Consider the following 19,096-nt stretch of genomic DNA (forward strand, 5'->3'; position numbering starts at 1 on the left):
GAAAGTAGTTTGGAGCCTGCTCTGCTTGATTGCTTGCTTGCTTTTTTTTAAAAAAATTATTATTTTTTTAAAATGGGGAGGTAGTTAGGTTTCTTTATTTATTACTATTACTTTTTATTTAACGGAGTTATTGGGGATTGAACCCATGACCTCGTGCATGCTAAGCCTGTGCTCTACCACTGAGCTGTACTCCCCACCCTGCTCTGCTTTCTTACCGGTTTCTTAGTTTCTTTTCTATATGCATATTCGGTTCAGCATTACCTTTCTTCATGCCTCCCCTGCTTACTTTTCTTTTTTCTTGTGTCTCAACCATCTTATTCATGTACCCAGTTCATTTATTTGTTTAGCAAATATTTATTGAGCATTTTCTCTGGGAGATCTGGTTTAGCCACTAGGCATAGAGGTAAATAAAAATGATCTCTGTCCAGAATAAGTGAGGCAGGCAAACATGGGAAATTGAGATACAATATGATAAGTGAAGTTATTGTGGGATGAGCAAGTATTATGGACATACCTAGGAGATAGTGACTAACTGTTTGAGAGGACAGAAGTCTTCCAAGGAAGAGGTGATGTTTGGGAGTTGAAGAGTGAGGAGAAAGTGTGGTGAATGTTACAGAGGGAACAGAGGAATAGGAGTGAAAAAAGCATCTGTTTGGAGAAAAGTTTGCTGTACTTAGGACATCTGAATCTAGGGAAGTGTCTAGAGGTGAATGTGGTAAAGTAGATTGGGGTGGGATTCTGAAGGGTACCGTATTTCTTACGAAGAAGTTTGGGCTTTAACTTGTAACTATGTGAGGGAATTTAAGCAGAGGGGGCACTGGTGGGTGTTATGGAAAAAACTAGTTACTCTGTGGAAAGATCTCAAGATAGATAGACCATTTAGGAGGTTCATACCCTAATTCACATAACGACTGAGTCACAATCTCCTGGTGATGGGCCTGGGAATCTGTAGAACTAGAAAATGTCCCAGGTAATATAATCAGACAAGTTGGGAAATTTAAAAACATAGCACTGGACGTAAGAAATGTGGTTTCTAGGGCCAGTTTTGGTACTGACTAGCAATGTGAGCTCATAGAAATCTCTTATTTTCCCATCTTGAAAATTGAGGGTTTTAGACTAAATAATTACTCTGATTGTTTGCTTGTATAATTCTGTACTTCTAAACAAGTCCAACTTAATTGAACTACTTTTTACTTATAATGGCTACTTTTTTTTTCTTTCTGGGTCTTATTGACTCTTCTGTGGAAGGATTTCCTACTCCTATTCAAGCATTTCTACTTTTCTCTGCCTTAGTATGAGTGTATCTCCCACATTCTCCAAATTGCACTTGGATTATATTAAATCAAAGCAATCTTCTTTGCCTTAAGCCTGCTATCTACCACATATATTTTCTTGGTTTCTAAAAAGATGAAAATGCCAGTTCTCCACTTACTTATAATGAGCAGGAAACTCTCCACATAAATATTCTAAAACTATTGATAACTAATACAGTGTTCAAATTATGTGGTAACTACAAACTGCCAATATTGCCCATCATTACACATTACCCCCTTTAAGGAGCAGAGAGAGGTGTTTATCGGATGCTGACTTCAGTCACACGTGCCTGAAATAGGCATCAGGCATGTAACCAGGATGATGCTGATTACCCTTTTCTTCCCCTCAAAGGGTTGTACCAAGAGGTAAGGTATAATTAGCACTTCCTAATTTATGTCTGTGATTGTTGTAGACCTATGTGTTGGAGGGCGTCTCCAGCTTGTTTTTTTTTCTCCCTTATAAATGTACCAACATTAAGTTGACTGCTGCTTGCAGGAACATGTGACCTACACAGCATTGATTATTATCACCATTTAAGAAAGGAAGAGGCAGATAAAGCCCATGGGAAGTTCATGGACTTTAGAATTAGACAGGTTTGGGATTACATCCTGACTTTATCACTTACTGAATTTCAGCAAGTAATTTAACCTTACAGTTTCTTATTTTGTGAAATGAGTACAGCATTTTCTGCCCTGCAGGGATACTGAGAGGATTATTTGTATTATCAAAGATGCCTAGCTGTATCTGGCACAAAGTGGACTAGTCTACAAGTTCCTATCTGTGAAGCTCCTTGTATAGAACCTGGAACATTTTAGATTCTCAGTGAATACTAAGTATGACAGATAGATGACAATAAAATACATTAACAGTAAGCACTTAGTAAATGATTACTGTTACGATTACATAAAGTACAATTGTTGATTTTTTCAAAAATGTCAAATGTATCTTGCATTTTTCAAAATTTCAGTTATTACTTCTCTAAGTATAGATTAATAGACTTGGTTTTGTTTGTTTGTTTGTTTTTTGTGTTTTGTTTTTAGAGTAGTAGAATTGTTAAGCATGAGGTAATTCTACAACAGGCCAGAGAGAATTGATATAAATGTAATGGATATGAAATGGCACACTATACAGGCTTATTGATTCCAATAAATTATGCCACCATATTTAGATGTTACCACAGTCAATCGCATGTTACATACATACATGTTGTACTGTGGTTCCTGCATGCATGGGTAGCTGTATCCCGTGTACCTGGTGAGGAGTGTTCTGTAGTACCAGTGCCTTCAGCTTCCCTGAGGGGATTTTCCCTCCCTGCCTCTTATATTATGTGATTGATTTTTTGGTTTTATTCCAGGATTATACGTGTAATTATTGAGCATCTGTTATGTGGCATTCTGTTGTATTCACCGAATATGTGATGACTAGCCAGAGGTCCTAGATAGACCTAGATCTAACTGATGAAGGCTTTGTGACTGTGGGATCCTGTTCCTTATTTGTCTGTTTAACTTCTTGCTTTTTCTTCAGACTCTCTTTAGTAATGCACATGCTTTTATGCAGCTTTAAAATGCAACGTAGGTAATGCTTTTAGAGGATTTTTCCCACATTTAAAAATTCTCTAACAGAGACCTAGTAAAATAGGGGCCCTTGCTACTACATGTCTGTAAGTAAATAGTTTCTTTGCAGGAATTTGGCAGATTTTGGTTTAACATTAGTTACGATAATTTAAAATTGGGGAAGTAAAAGAGTTGTACTTATTTGTAGAATTTCTGTATTTGAGGAAGTTGCAGTCAAAACCTGATAGATGAGACTTCTGTGTTCACTGTTTTTAGCTGATGACACTACACCTTACTCAGTCTCGTAAACTGTAATTCTGGGAGTCATCTCTTTGATTCTTTTTGCTCTGTGATCCCTTATGTCTAAAGAGTCCCTGAGTTCTACCTGCTTTAAACTCTTCATTGTTTCTCCAGTTCATCCCCTGTCTTCCGTTCCTGCTGCCATTGTTCTAGATCAGGTGCCAGATATTCTCAGCTGTTCCCTAACTGATCTTCCTGCTGCAGGCCTTTTCTTCACAGTTGATTGTCTTAAGTAAAATCTGACTGTGTCCCTCTTTAAATCCCTTTATCATAATGGACTTTAAATTTTGTCAGATGCTTTTTCTGTATCTATTGAGATGATCACGTGGTTTTTGTCTTGTCCCTTGTTGATGTGGTGTATCATATTAGTTGATTTGCATATGTTGAATCATCCTTGTGACCCAGGTGTGAATCCAGTGTGACCTTTTTTATGTGTTTGTTGGATTTGATTTGCTAATATTTTGTTGAGAATTTTTGCATCTATATTCATCAAAGATACTGGCCTGTAGTTTTCTTTTTTGGTAGTGTCTTTGTCTGGTTTTGGTTTCAGGGTGATGGTGGCTTGGTGAAGTTATTCTTTGTATGGTCGGTAGAGTTCCTGAGTGAAGCCATCCCGAACTGGACTTCTGTTTACAGGGTGTTTTTTTAAATTACAGATTCTATTTCATTTCTAGTGATTAGTCTATTCAGATTATCTATTTCTTCTTGATTCAGTTTTGGTAGACTCTATATTTCTAGAAACTTGTCTATTTCTTCTAGGTTGTCCAATTTGTTGGCATATAATTGTTCATAGTATTCTCTTATGGTTTTTTGTATATCTGTGGTATCGGTTATTATTTCTCCCCTTTCATTTCTTATTTTGTTTCTTTGAGTCCTCTCTTGTTTCTTCTTGGTGAGCCTGGCCAGAGGTTTGCTGATTTTGTTTACTCTTTCAAAAAACCAGCTCTTGGTTTTATTGATTTTTTTCTTGTTGTTTTTAAATCTCTATTTTATTTATTTCCTCTCTGATCTTTATTATTTCTTTCCTTCTGCTGACTTTAGGTTTGCTTGTTCTTCTTTTTCTAATTCCTTTAGGTAGTAGGCTAGGTTGTTTCAGATTTTTCTTGTTTTTTGAGGAACTTCCTTTAAACCTTTTAGAACTCATTTTCAAAGACAGGTTCAAGGTTCTTTACATTACAGTTACAACTAGTTCTTACTTATCCATTGAGGCTCAACACAGTACCTCCTCTAGGAGTTTTTGACCATCCCACCACAGTTTAAGTATTATTTTTCTGTATGGTACGCAGTTTCCAACCTGAAGTTTACAATACTTTTTGGGAAAAGAGTGAAGAAAACCAACTTGTACATGGGTGACATTTCCTCCTACCCAAGGAGAGTGTAGTGATAGGTGAAGTATAAGTGTGGTAACGGGTTTAAAGTTCCGTTGCAGTGAAACTAACATATAAAGAAAGAATGTGCACTATGAGCGGCGGGAGGATGGTATACAGTGGTAACATACAGAAAAGCTGGGAGTCAGAAGAGCAAAATTGGCAGTGCCATTGAAAGCACTGTTGGAGGTTTGCCTGTCCCTACTGCCCAGTCCTTGCTTGTCCCTGTCGTGTAGGTAGATGTATCAGACTGCCGATCCCTGATGCTGTTAAACATTCTAATCACAGTTAACATCCTTTGCTCACCACACAAAGATCTGGCCAAAATTTAGTGATAGTTTCCTTTGTAGGAAGAAAAGTTCTTGTTTGTCTCTTAGCCATTGAATTTCTCATTGTAAATTAATACTGGATTTACATACCAGTTTTCTGTTAGTACAACTCACTTTTGGTGGTTATTCTGGGACAGTCATCTTTCTCTTTGAGCACATCCCATTCACTATGGTATGGTACCTTGTAACACTTCTTGGCAGCTAGTCAGCCAGCTTCTCAGGTAATACCTTCCACTGTAATACATTCCACTCTTTATACTTTCTTGTTCAAATGGCTTGTTTTTCCTCAGGCTTCTAAAAATATTAGGTATTTAAATGACTTGGGTAAATAGATGAGTTACTAAATGGTTTTTAAGATAGTAGTGGTTTCCTGCAATGTTATAATCCATGGTTTTAATTATTAAGTGCATTATTGTAAGTTTGTTAGGACTTCACTCTCCCTAATGGTTCTACCCTCAAGATTCATGGAACAAATTGTTATTTTTGAATTTATTCATAATAAGATACTGAATTCAGGGTTCAGAATTATATTACACTCTTTTTCCTGGACACCCAGGAAGCCATTTATCAAACACTCACTGTATGTCAGGCAGTGCACTGGATTATGTTTAATACTTAAAAAAAAAAAAAAAAAACTCCTGCAAAGTATTTTTACAGGTGAGAAATGTGAGACTCCAGAAGGTTAAATAGCTATTCCACAGTCTCAGCTAGGAAAATAGCAAAGTTGGAATTTGAACCCAGAACTGTTCATTTCCAAATTCCCTTCTCTTCCTAGTGCAGAATATTTGCTCATTACACTTATGTTTAAATAAATATTTTTGTTTTATTGATTAAATATTTATGCTACCGTTATTTTGGATATTTTTCTCGCTTGGGGTTTTCTGAGGAAGAAGAATATTATGGATTTCCATGTTATTGTACACTTAATTTATACAATTGATTTCTCTGAAATTCTTGCCTAGTTATAACAACTCTCCTCTTTTCCAAATTAATTTCTATAAAATTGGTTCATGCCAGAGGTTTCCTTATTCATTATTTGCTGTTAAATATTTGATTGTTCTTTTTAAATGGTTTTATTTTAAAGGCAGCACCATTACCCTACAAAATCTCCTGCCTTCCCCAAATTTAAATTCTGCCTGTTCAGCAGAAGCTCATTGTTTTCTGTTTTAAATGTGAGCTGAAGGGTCAAACATTCCCACTGCTTAGTGGCTACACTAAGCAGTGATCTGCCCTTGTTGTATTATTAATGTCACGATGTTTTCATGTTGCAGATGGCTGAGAGCTAGCAAGGAAAATTCAGGACCATGATGGCTCAGTTTCCCACAGCTATGAATGGTAAGCAGCTTTATGCTTGTGGCAAGATAAAAAGGTTATAGGATTTTTTTTTGTGGTTGAGGTTATAAAATATTCATTTAGGTATTTTCCTTAAGCTTATAAATGCAAAACTTAAAGTATTCTTGTTGAAAATATTTGGATAATTTATTTCAGAACATTGCATGTATTTTCTATTAGAATATTATGCAGTAAATCCTGAGACTCAATATAAGCATATACTGCAGTATCATCTGGCATGTGTGCTTGCCTTTGCATGGCTAAGAAGAACCTAAAGGTATATCGTGTTTGATGCATAAAACTGGAGGACAAAAAACATGGTGCTGTAAGGTGGAGAATATTAAAGGTGTTTTTGATAGCATACGTTGACTGTAAACTGATTAAACCACTAAAGATTCATTTAGTAATATGCATATAAAATTAGTTTGTTTGCCCTTTTATAAAGGATCATGTATGCCTACATACATAATTGTTTAATAGGAAACATTTTAAAGGAACATGTTGAGGCAATTTCAACAGTAAAACATTTTTGAGGTTTTTTTCTGATTCTAGTTCCAATTCACTTCCCAAATACAAATTAACCATCCTTAGTAGGTAAGAAGTTACTGTGTATGTCATTTAGAATTGAGAAAATGCATTGTATTTTTTGATTTTTTTAAGAAATCAGATATGCTGAGTTCTTAATTTTGAGGTGACTTTTATTAACTAATTATAAATATAAGGAAATAGAGGGTCCAGTCAATAATTCTTTCATATTTGAATTGAAAACTGCAATATTGAAGAACAAGAGGGAAAAAAAGAGGAAAGAATCACCAGTAATTCCACCACCTTCACAAAGGAATTGCGTTAATATTACCATCTATTATTTGATCAATTACATTTTTAAAAAACATGTTCTCAGTCATAGGGCCAAAACAGTACATTGTTACTAAAGAAAATATATGTTGTATACCTAAAGTTTTAAGACTCCAGATTGATCTTGTGAGATCTACAAAAGTTTTGGAAAAATGAATTATTTGCATAAAATAAAAATAAATTCTAGTATGTGGTAGGATTCTGCCATTTAAAGATGGACTTGCGATAAGGGTTTTGTTGTTTTGTTTTTTGCCTTTTCAGAACTCTTACTTAAGGATTAATGTAAGCATAGCTCCTATTATGGAAGTGGTGTGAGATTATAAAGATTATTTGATGCCAGGGACAACTTTTTTAAGTAAAGTATTTTTTTTTCCATAATGAGTGATAAATATAAGTTTAGAATCAGGGTAATAATTGTAGTACCGATGTGCTGTATCCAAATTTGAGGATTTCTATGCCTTATACAAGGGAATTTGCTTTAAGCATGTAGTTTAGTTATAAACTTCAACCAACATGTTAAGCAGATTGATAAACAAAATGAACATAAAATAAATCAGTACAGGCCTGGTCTTTTTTCATTTTGTTTCTTCCATTCTCTAAACATTTGTATATCACTTTGTAGCTCATTGCATTATATATAAAATGTTGGAAACAAAATGTTCAGTAACAAAAAAGATTACTTGAGTAATTGTCTAAAGTGTTGGACAATTAATTTAGTAGTATATAGGAATATAGTAATTGTTTGAAACTTCTGAAGTATTGCTAGCTAATATAGACTTTGGTACCCTCCTACTTAGTTTATGAAAGAGCTGAAGATTAAAGATAATCTTGTATATATTTAATTTAAATTCAATTCAGGGTTTAAGATCTTATTAAAAGAATCATCCATGTATAACACGAAACCTTCAGAAGCAGTGTTTGCTTCTGTAGTAAATTCTCAGTTATAGATTGTGTTAAATTTTTTCAGTGCACAATACTACTGGAACTAAGTGCCCTCCCTAGACCAGGCTGTTTGTCTAAATGCTTCTGACATAATCCTCAGGTTTTGCCATGTCTACTTCATCAGCCTGAGACCAACCACAGACAGACTTTTAGACTTTTGTGGTTCTTACAGAAGAGCTGTGTTGTCTAGTATAGTAGCCAGTAGCTACCTATGGCTATTTCATTTAAATTAATAAAAATTAAGTAAAAAAAAAATTGAGTTTCTCAGTCACACAGCCACATTTCAGGTGCTCACAGCCACATGTGGCTAATGGCTATAGTACTGGACAATGCAGATACATCTTAGAAAGCTCTGTTGAACAGATAGATATTCTTTCCTTAGTCTATTTGATGATTCACTTCCTATCTCCTTAACAGAACTAAAAAAGATCATTGCATCGTATTTTTACCACTTATAATATTTTATTTCTGATTTCTTCTATACCAGCAAAATCATCCTTGCCAAACCTTTTTTGATCATGGAGGGTTTGCTTTCTGCTTCTCAAAAATTTAGTGAAATTGTAAATAAGGAGGGCATAATAATATGAGTGATAGGCAAGAGGTGACTTCAGATACATGTTGCTACCAGTTGATACCACAATGTAATGTAGCTTGTTTAAGCCTCAGCATCTAGAGGTAGTTAAAGACTAGTTAAGTGACTAAGAAGTTCCTGAAGCCCATGACAGTGGCTCTGTCTAAAATCTGGAAGTGAGAAGGAAGAGAGGGAAAGAATAGGAACAGCTAGTGGCTTTAGGAGGAAAAAAATACCATTTTTATTTTTAGAGCTTTATTACCTTTTTAGAATTTTAGAGCTCGTTATTCTTTTCAATTGTGTAAGTAAGAAATGTTGTTGAACACCGGACCTTGTAGAATCAGCTGAGTGTTGGACTGCGTTTATAATAACCCAAGCATTTATTATTCAGGTACCTCCAGTTGAGGCTTTAGTTCTATCTAGACCAGTATACCAGTTGTATTTTAGAAATTTAAGGCTTAACATATGTGATTTGACTATTATTTTGAACTGGACAAATACACCAATGAAGACTATTTCTGATATTTAATTTTTGTAGCATACAAGTGGGATATAACCTGTCTGAGTCATGTCTGTTCAGAGCTATATGTTAAAATACTGCTCTGCCACTACCCAGCTATGCAGCTTAACCATGTGGAACTTATTTCTGTGTGTGTGTATGTACATATGTGTATGTATGTATATCTGTGTATGTAAAATAGGGATGAGACGACTTACTGCACTTACTACATGGAATCTAGCATATAGTGGATGTTCTATAAATATGTATTTTTCCTTCTACATGAACCATAAGAACATGTTTGACAGAGCCAGTAAATGAGATGAGAATAAGCAACAGAAATCTTTATGAAAATATCACATTCTCGATTGAATGATGACTTTGGGGAAGTGGGTAAAATTTTAATACATTTCTAAAGTAATCAGACAGTGTAAAAGGTTTTTAGATTTTTAAGGCAATATTAAAAATCAACCCCCGAATCTGGCTTTCCTGCCGTTCTATAAAGCTTATGGATAAATATAGACTAAGATTGGGAGATTTTTTACTTACAGTTCAAAATTTTAAGCTTTTGGCTCTTTAAAAGGTTCTGTTAGTATATAGTATATATTCTAAATAAGAAAGCCAGAATTGGAACAACAACTTTAGAATTGGCTTTGAATTACATGTATTTCAGAGTCATCTTATTTCTATGTAACTTTTCCTTCCTGTAAAATTCTTAGTGTGTTAATATCTTATGTTTTTTTAATATCTTATGTTTTAATATGGTCATTTTTTTGGAGTCTCCAGATTTGAAGATTGTTTGAATACTACTTAAAAAATTTTCCTTCTTATATGCCTTAGAACATTTTTATTCTATTAGTAACATTAATCATAATAATACTTAATCATAATTGTTGTGTATGACTCTCTTGGCTAGTGGAGTCCCTTAAATATTAGAAAGTCTGTGAGCTCATTTAAAGTGTTCATTTTATTCATCTTGGTACCCCTAGTCCTTGTACACATCGGTGCCCCATAAATGTTTGTTGAATGAATATATATATAAAGGTGTGAAGATTGCTAGTTGGAATCATGAGGAGCTAAGCAGTAAGCATTCTCAGATAGGCTGAGAAGACAGGTAGCCAAGGAAAGGTGAGGAGATAGTAGTATATAAGAAAGTGTTAGAAAGTGGTAAATGTTGACACAGCTATCCTTTCTGATATAACAGAGTCCTCTGTAGTCTTAGGATAGCAGTCTGTCACTGCCTGGGGATGTACACTGCTGTATGTTAGAGCAACTCAAGCCTTCCCAACCAGACGGTTCAGACTTAAAATAGTCTTAAGATTTCTGACTAAAAAGCCTCACTTTCAGTATTTTCTGGCAAGAGTACCTTTATCATAAGGAGAAGTGCCTGGGAAAGATTCCGTTGCTCTGACTTCTCCTTAATTATGTTGTTCCCTGGGTTTGGGTTGAGTAAGGAAACTAATTTATTGAGTATGCTCCATGTGACAGGCATGTGTTAGGTGCTTTATATATTTGTTTTGTTTCAAGTTGGGTTTATTGAGGTATAATTCACCCTTTTTAATACAATTTGATGAATATTTTACAAATATATACAATCATGTAAATAAGGATATATGGAGCATTTCTGTCACCTAAAAAGTTCCCTTTTCCCCTTCACCCTAATCTTAGCCACTGGCAGTCACTAATCAGATTTCTGTTCCAGTAGTTTTGTCTTTCCAGAATGTCATATAAATGAAATATATAATAAGTAGCCTTTTGTGTCTTTGTCGCTTCTTTCACTTAAGAGAATACTTTTGTTATCCATCCATGTTGTTTCGTATGTCTTCCTCTATTATTGTTGAGTACTATCCCATTGTATAAGTGTGTATCACAGTTTGTTTACCCATTCATCTGCAAAAGTCAGTTGAGTTAGACTTCCAGGTTTTTGGAACTTCAGACAGAATGACTGAAGCTGCTGTAACCATCAGATGACCAATTTTTTTATCTGGAAATAAGTATTTCTTTTGAGTGAATACCCAAGAGCTTATTTCTGGGTTGTATGGTAAAGGTATATTTAACTTCATAAGAAGTTGCCAAACTGTTTTCCAAATTATCTCTTTGCCTTCCCACCAGCAATGTGTGAGAGTTTCAGTTGCTCAGCGTCTTTGCCAGCAGTCTATAAAAAAAATTTTCAGACATTCTAATTGGCATGTAGTGAAACCTTATTGTGGTTTTAATATGCATTTCCCTGATGATCAGTGATATTCAACATCTTGTCACATGCTTATTTGCCATCTGTATATTTTTATGTGTCTATTCAGGTCTTTTGTCCATTTTTTTAGGCAGGGATTGTCTTCTTATTGGGTTGAATCTGTAGTTCCTTATATATGCTAGATATATGTCCTTTATCAAATATGTTTTGCAAGTGTTTTCTCCTAGTCTGTAGCTTGTCTTTTCATTTTCTTAAGTCTTTAAGCGAGCAGAAGTTTTAGGTTTTAATGAAATTCAGCTTATCAAAAATTTTAATAGTTTGTGCCAGTTTTGTTCTGAAAAGTCATTGCCTTATCCAAAATCAAAAAGATTTTCTTCTTTCTTTTCTTCAAGAAGTTTCATAATTTAGCCCTTTTATTTACATTACATATGATCCATTTAGAGTTAATTTTTATATGTGGTACAAGTTTGAGATTCTTTTTTTTCCATACGGATGTCCAGTTCTTTTAGCACCGTTTGTTGAAAAGACAGTTCTTTCCCCCATTGAATTATTTTGACATCTTTGTTGAAATCAGCTGACAATATACATCTATTTCTTTTTAATTACCATCAAGGCAGATAGTTTAAGACTCTTAATTAAAAGTCTGTGTGGATTCCAGTCCTACCTTTAACATTTACTGATTTTGTTACCTTGGGCGTATTATTTAGTCTCTCCATGCCTGTTTTCTCCTCTGAAAAACAGTGATAGTAACAGTAGTTACCTCATGGAATTCTTGTGAAACTTAATTAAAACAATACATGTAAAACTCTTAGAAAAGTACCTGACACATGATAAGCTTCATTGAATGTTAGCTATTCTTATTTTGTCAATCTAATAGATGAAAATGATACTTAGTATTATTTTAGTGTAGATAAATTACATATTATATGTAATCTTTACAACAACCCTGTGGGGTTAGATAACATTCCTAGTTTATGGAGGTGACAGTCAAGGCACAGAGAAAGTGAGCATCTTATCTGTGTTCAGAGGGAGACAGTGTACCATAGAGTTCAGGCTACCTAGGTTCTAATCTCAGCTTTGCCACTTGTTAGTTGCCACCTTGAACAAGTTACTTTACCACCATGAGTTTTGGTTTCCTCATCTGTAAAATGGGGGTAATAGTAGCACCTAATATGTGGGCTAGTGGTGGGAGTCAGTGAGTTACTGCCTAGAAAGTCCCTGACAGATAGGGCTCAATGAAGGTGAGTTGCTTACGTCTTTGACATCCTTTGTTGTTGCCATTATTTTTCAGCATCATCGTCATTTTTCCAAAGTCATATGGTATTAAATCAGTTCTGTAGCCCACTACTTGCCTTCCCGGTCACAGGAATCATGACTGGTTAATTTTTTTATTTTATAATAACTAATAAGCCACGTAGGTTTTTTACTATGTGTATGGTATTTCTTTATTTAAAAGGTGTGTAGGTTTAGCTATTTAAAGTCTTTAGTTCTTCAGTACATCTGTTTCTTTATTTTTAACTCTAATCTTAAAACTTGTCTTTAAGAGAGGATGTTTATAGGTTTTTTTTTTTTTTAAAACATCCAGTCATTTAAGGCTAAGAAATATTTGTTAAATCAAATCCATCTAGTGTTTAAAATTATAGCGAGCACCTATATTTCAATGATACGCATTCCTGGAAACAACTTTGTAAGGCAGATTTTTGTGGACTATAGGCAGCAAATTTGTGTGAGTTTACATACCTAAACATATTTGATTTCTTATTGGTAGAAGCAGAGTAAACTGAAAAGGTAGTCAGAAGTGAAGTATAGATGATTATTAGCCATGTTGAATATGTAACTTTAAAGACCTCCTCACAGGGCTGATACAACTGTATGTGAAGGTTAGACAACAAAAAGATTTATAACTCAGTTTTGTGTTCCCCCAAGTCCCCATCTTGCCTCTCTGCTTTGTCTCTGCTCCCTCTAATTTTTTCAGATGTTTATTCCTCAGTTATATTTTAAGTGTTTGCTCTGTGCTGGGTACTCTGCCAGTTCCACAAATTGAAAGATAAACACAAAGCTCTTGTCCTCCAAGGGCTCATGATCTGGTAAAGCAGATGGATAGAAAACAATTACAGAACCTTTCTAAGTGCTCTACAGAAGCATGGAGAAGTCTCTTGAGAATCTAGAGGAGGAAGCAATTAATTTGACCTGCCGGTGTCAGGAACCTCCTGGAGGAAATGACACTTGCCCTGGACCTTGAAAGATAAAGTTTGAAATGGAAGAGGGTGATATGACAGTCCAGGTAAAGGGAACACAGGTCACGGGATGAGAAAAAGAATGTTATATATATATGGAAGTTGTAAGGATTTACTTTTCTGAGGTAGGGATATACTACCAGCATTCTTGTTAGCCTTGGTTTTTGTTTTGTATTGTTTTCTTTCTTATTAAATATTAAATAAATTTATAGTAGTGTCCCAATTACCATTTTCCACCTATTTGTTATATAATCAGTGTTCACAAAATTTTTTTAAGATACGTTATCCCAAGGGAACATTTGGTTACTTTGACATGTAAAAGAGACCCATATTTTAATATTCAAATATCAATTTAGATATATCTCCTTTACATTTTGTTGCTTATTTTTAAATGACAAAAATAACACTGCTAAACTAAAATAAATATCAAAGTAATCAGGGAAGCAATGTGGTGTATAGTTAAGAGCAGAAACTTTGGAGTTATACTCTAAAGTACAAAAATAATTTTAGCTACAAATTAAATCAGCTGTATGGTGTTAGGCCAGTTATTTAACCTCCCTAGCTTTGTTTTTTTCATCAATAATATGTGTAAATGTAGCTCATGGAACTGTTGTAAAAATTAAATGTGGTAATATTAACATACTTACCATGGTTGCTGGCATAAGGTAATACTTAGTAAATAGTAGTTGCTTCTTCTACCAGGTACTATTACTCTGCTAATGTTATTAGGCTTTAAAGATAAATGATAGAGAAGGTTGTTTTTCTGAGATAGCTGGTCAAAAGTTGAGAGAGTGGTAGGGTAAAGGGGGTTAAAAAAAGATCTTTATATCTCTATGACAAAAAGTAAAATGAGATTAACACATCTTTTAACAGGATAGAATTGAGGGATATATGTGTCTTGCTTAGGGGAAAGAGACCACATAATTAATTCACTTTGACAGCTACCAGGTGTTGCCTTTGGACAACACTGTTTGCTGGCTGGAAGGGTAGAGGTGGAACAGAATATTCTGTGGAGGGATAGGAAGAAGAGGAGGCAGTGTGCAACCCTGGCTGCACAAAAGGATCACTTGGAGAGCTTTTTAAAAATTATGAAGCTTATACCTCGACCCCCAGAGATTCTAATTTAATTGGTCTGCTGGAATAGCTTTTTTCCCCCTAAAGCTCACCAGATGATTCAGCCAGGGGTTGGAAACCTCTGGTATAGGAAGGACATTGACTAGTCAGGTATTGCCTGTGGCATGCATTATACTTTTGAAAGCTCCTTTACATACACCATTCTTACAACTCCTAGGTAAGGGTGAGGAAGGTTGAAGACCTGCGCAAGTCACCAAACTGGTTAGCACACAGGAGCAGAACCTCTACTCGCTCCTTTATGCTTGTTTAGCTGTGGAAGGCAGAGGGTGAATGTGTATTTGGGGGTAGTGGGAAGTTGAGACTGGGTCTCATGTTCAGAGCAAATGGAAAGGGTCATCAAGTCATTGTTTGCCATGGCTTGAGAGACCCTCAGACATTTTCAGGTTTAGTAAGCCATTCTCTGTTAACACCTCTGGTAATGAAAGTAATTTCCAGTATGGTTGATTCCCTCTCATACAGTCCTCATTTTCTTCAGCATCGTGGTCCTGTTCCTAATTCCTGTAGGGAAGGCAAATAACCACTTCCTATTCTATGTAACATTGTAAAAACACTTAAAGTTGCTACTATGTGTTCTTTAATCTTTGATTTTTCAGGCTTAGTATCTTTATAGTTCCTTAACTGCCTCATAGAGTATTTCTAGCCCTCTCATATCACCCTTTTCTCTGGAGCTGCTTTGTTGTTCCTGTTGAAATGTGCACTCATAACTCAACACTAAGTCTTGTTTCAAGATAATGATTTAAATTTAAGTTTTTGTTCTTTCCCTTCCTGGATCTAACTTAAATTATCAAAAAAGACATTTTTTAAAGAAAATCTGAGGTAGCTTTAGAAAGTAGAAAGGCACCATCAGTGTACCAGAAACTTTGAAGAGTTTCTAGAAATCATGCAGCAGATTAGATAGAATTCAGCATAGGCCTAGGAAGGTCATGTCTGGTAAATAAGTGGACTGATGTTTTCCGTAGAGCTCTAGAGTAAAGAGGACTGGAATGCAGAGTGGAACTTGGGACTGGTGGCAAATTGGAGAATTTCTGTGACTCCACCAATGCAGTTGGAGCAGTTTTCCACAGAATTTAACCTCAGACTTTAAGGATGCAAACAGTACTCTAAGAACAGTAGGGCATTTGTTACAGAAATCAGATAAAATTTTAATGAACTACCAAAAGACAAGTGAGGGCCAACAAGTCGATCTGGAATAACTGGAGGCCACAGACACAAGGAGAGTTCATACTTACTCACAGGCTGTTTCCTGTGGGCTGATGAGAAAGACTGGGGGCTGTACGAGAGACCAGCAAGAGCTCCCCCTCAGTGTTTCAGGCAGCTCTAGGGAGACGGGTATGAAATACCATGCATTTCCCTGCATCCTTTTTTCTTATTAAGTAAAAACCTTAAGCCACTGAGAGAGAGTCAGCAAAGACTCACCCCAAGGACACAGGCAGAGACACGCTGCTGCTGGGGTAGAAGGAAAACCTCTCTGCCTCTGAGGGAGGGGAAGGAAACCTTGTGCCTATGATTATGTCAATACTAAGCAGAGGTGTTACTCCTACTACTACTGAGGGAGCAGCAAGAAAGTGCTTCCCAAAACCAACCACAGATACAAGGAGGGGTTTGTATGCCCCAGAGTGGAGGGGCAGAACAGAGAAATACGTATGCCTGGGACTCAGCTGCACAGGGTCTGCCTAAGATGAGTGTGGATTGGGATCAAATAGTGGTCCAAGCCATTTGTTGGGGGATGGCAGGCTCAGCAGTTACGTAAATTTAAGGTGCTTCCAGCAGTTTAGGAGGGCCACACCAGGGCGTTTTCCTTGGGGAAGAAGACTCCAGGCCCCGTTCTGAAAGAGAAAAGGTCATTAATGCTTCTTCCACTCCCATACCTTTCGAGGTCTAAGATGCTTCTCCTCAGATGCCTGCTTGTTGCTCTCCACTGCCACAAGATCTGAGTGTCCCATATAGCTCTGACTTCACTGTTTTCTGGTGATCCATAAGGGTTAAGTGCAAGAGGGACAGGGACATTTTCGTAAACCCTAACGAAAATTAACTTTGGATCCTCTGGGTCCATTTTTAGCTGAGCTGCCACCTGAAGGATGTACCAGCCTGCCCGCAGTTGCTTTTAGGAGAAACAAAGATGTGTCATGTCCAGGGATGGTCGGGGTAGAATCCTGAATTTTCGCATGAAAACTTATATACCCCTGTGACCCCAACCCCTTTAGTCCCGATGATTAGCCAGGAAACAGCTGGGAGGTGATGATGATCCCTTTCGTGGGGGCAGCACATTGAGTGGCCAAGTTGTCTTACTTTAAGGAGTGTGAACCAGGAGGAGATGGTGAAAGTAGAGTTAGGCATCAGAAGTGCACTGTTGTGAACAGCTTTTATGATAAATGATACATCAGTGTCAGAGGGCGAATAGTGGGGAAAGCTAAAAGCATGACACAGATTAGTTACAAGGACCACAACAGTGTGGACATCATGGGCTGACTGGTAACCTGAAAAAGTGTCAACAGTTGGGCACCAGTAGCCCAAGAGGGAGATCAAAAGCTCGATGTAGTCAGTCTGTCAAGAGCCAAAATGGGGCAATGCCTTGTGTAATGAGACTTCCCTAAAGAGGAATCATATGTCTGATGTGCAGTGGCATCAGAAACATAGAGTCAGACTTAATCAGCAACTTGATTTCAGTCTAAATCAGAGAATGAGCGCTTGACATGGCTAGTTATGTAAGTGACCCAGACCATTCAGTTAGCAATTAAAATTTGTTCTCGGTTTTCAGCCCCAAAGAGGATGTCTTTAATCTGTCAGTTGTAATTTTCCAAGTGGCAGACCAAACAGCTGGACCATTGGCAATAGCCCAAGAATCTGAGTTCTGCCCACTAAAGAGCATGACTGTTTTTCCTTTTGGCTGTGCGTAGATCTGAAGCTGAACAGTCATGGCAGCCCAGTGGACACCATCAGCTTCGGCTTCTGTGAACCATTAGTGAACCAGGCCGAGGCATTTTAGGGAATCTCATTGATCCAGTAGCTTTGCTTCAGACGGTAGAGTAGGAATAAAGTTTCCCTCAGAGGAGTAGCTGCTAATTTTTCATGGAAAGCCAAGATGCTGATGGAGCCAGGCTGTCTTGTGTTCTTAAATATACCATTTCCATTTGACAAGCTTTGGGGGTCCTTCTCACCTTGCTAGTTGTAGAATTCAAGTTGACCCACCCCAAACTGGGACTGTCAGGCCAGAGAGTCACTAGGCCTGCATAGGTCAAGCATTCAGACCAGGTAGAGGGTTTGCTGAAGGCTCCAATGGGCAGAATCCTCAGTAATAAAAATTGGAACTGTCTCTAATACTCAGAGTCTAATTTTTGTTGGGGTATACCAGCTAACCCTGCTGGTGGGGTTATTTAGTTTAGCCAGTAGTAGTATACCAGCATTAATATATGTATTTTGACACATGTACTGTGGTTATGTAAATTGTTAACACAGTGGAAATTGGATGAAAGATATATAGGAACCCTGTACTATCTTTGCAGCTTTCCTGTAAATCTAAAAATATTCTAAATAAGAAAGTTGTTTTAAAAAGTACCAGATGGCACTCTATAACTTCCAGGGTAAAGGTAAGATGAGGATGGTATTTAAGACCCTGTACAGTTAATTCCTCCTTCCTTTTTCTTAACCACTTTCTCACACTCATATGGTGCTTTAGCTGTTGGTCCACTCAGTGCAGTTACAGCGTCTTGAATGTGACTTCTCATGCTAAGCCCTTTTTGTGTGAAATGCCCTTATCCCACCTCTTCACATGGCAAAATTCAAGCCAAGCTTCAGGTGTCTGTCTTAGTCTTACCTTTCCTGTTAGCTCGACCTTGACGCTTCTAGTTCAGTATTAAAGCAGCTTTTTGTATGTATTTCTGGTTAGGATGCTTCACAGATTAACGTTGTAAATACTGGTAGTCATTTTCTAGAGTAAGAGTTCCTTGAGGATGGGAATAATACTTTATTCATTGTTTTATTTCCAGTGTTTAGCTTGTTGCCCATTTCCAGTGAGTGGTACACAGTAATTGTTCAAGTAGATGTTAATTGAGTGAATGAGTAAAAAGCTTTAGGGCCATGTGGCATATGGTTATGATAGAGCTTTCCTCCTTATATCACTAAGGTATTAAGCACTGTCATTAAATGGACATTTAGAATTGTATATAAGCCTTCTCATATATATATACTTTGTAGTATCTTTGTCTTTCATTTATGTTTTAGGAGGGCCAAACATGTGGGCTATTACCTCTGAAGAACGGACTAAACATGACAAGCAGTTTGATAACCTCAAACCCGCAGGAGGTTATATAACAGGTTTGTTTATATTTTATTTATGAATCTTGCTCCTTTTCATGTAATATCTTACAATTAGCTTTATTTTGACTGCCATCAAATTTGTATTATTAAATGGTAAAATTCGTATCAATCAGAATTCTAGAATTTTTTTTAAAATGTGGCTTTCTTATTTTACC

General features: G+C 36.4%; 1 protein-coding gene across 4 annotated transcripts in view; it reads left to right on the plus strand.

Annotated features, from left to right (window-relative positions):
• ITSN2 (intersectin 2) overlaps positions 1 to 19,096 on the plus strand; it is a 132,343-nt gene that overhangs the window by 22,238 nt on the left and 91,009 nt on the right. For all 4 annotated transcript variants that reach the window (XM_064494695.1, XM_064494697.1, XM_064494698.1 and 1 more), the window contains exons 2-3: positions 6,135 to 6,198; positions 18,846 to 18,938. In XM_064494695.1, coding sequence (XP_064350765.1) covers positions 6,168 to 6,198; positions 18,846 to 18,938 — 124 coding nt within the window. In that variant the 5' untranslated portion in view covers positions 6,135 to 6,167. The remainder of the gene's footprint in view (positions 1 to 6,134; positions 6,199 to 18,845; positions 18,939 to 19,096) is intronic.

The sequence above is a fragment of the Camelus dromedarius genome, chromosome 15 (genome assembly GCF_036321535.1).
Source record: "Camelus dromedarius isolate mCamDro1 chromosome 15, mCamDro1.pat, whole genome shotgun sequence".
NCBI lineage: Eukaryota > Metazoa > Chordata > Mammalia > Artiodactyla > Camelidae > Camelus > Camelus dromedarius.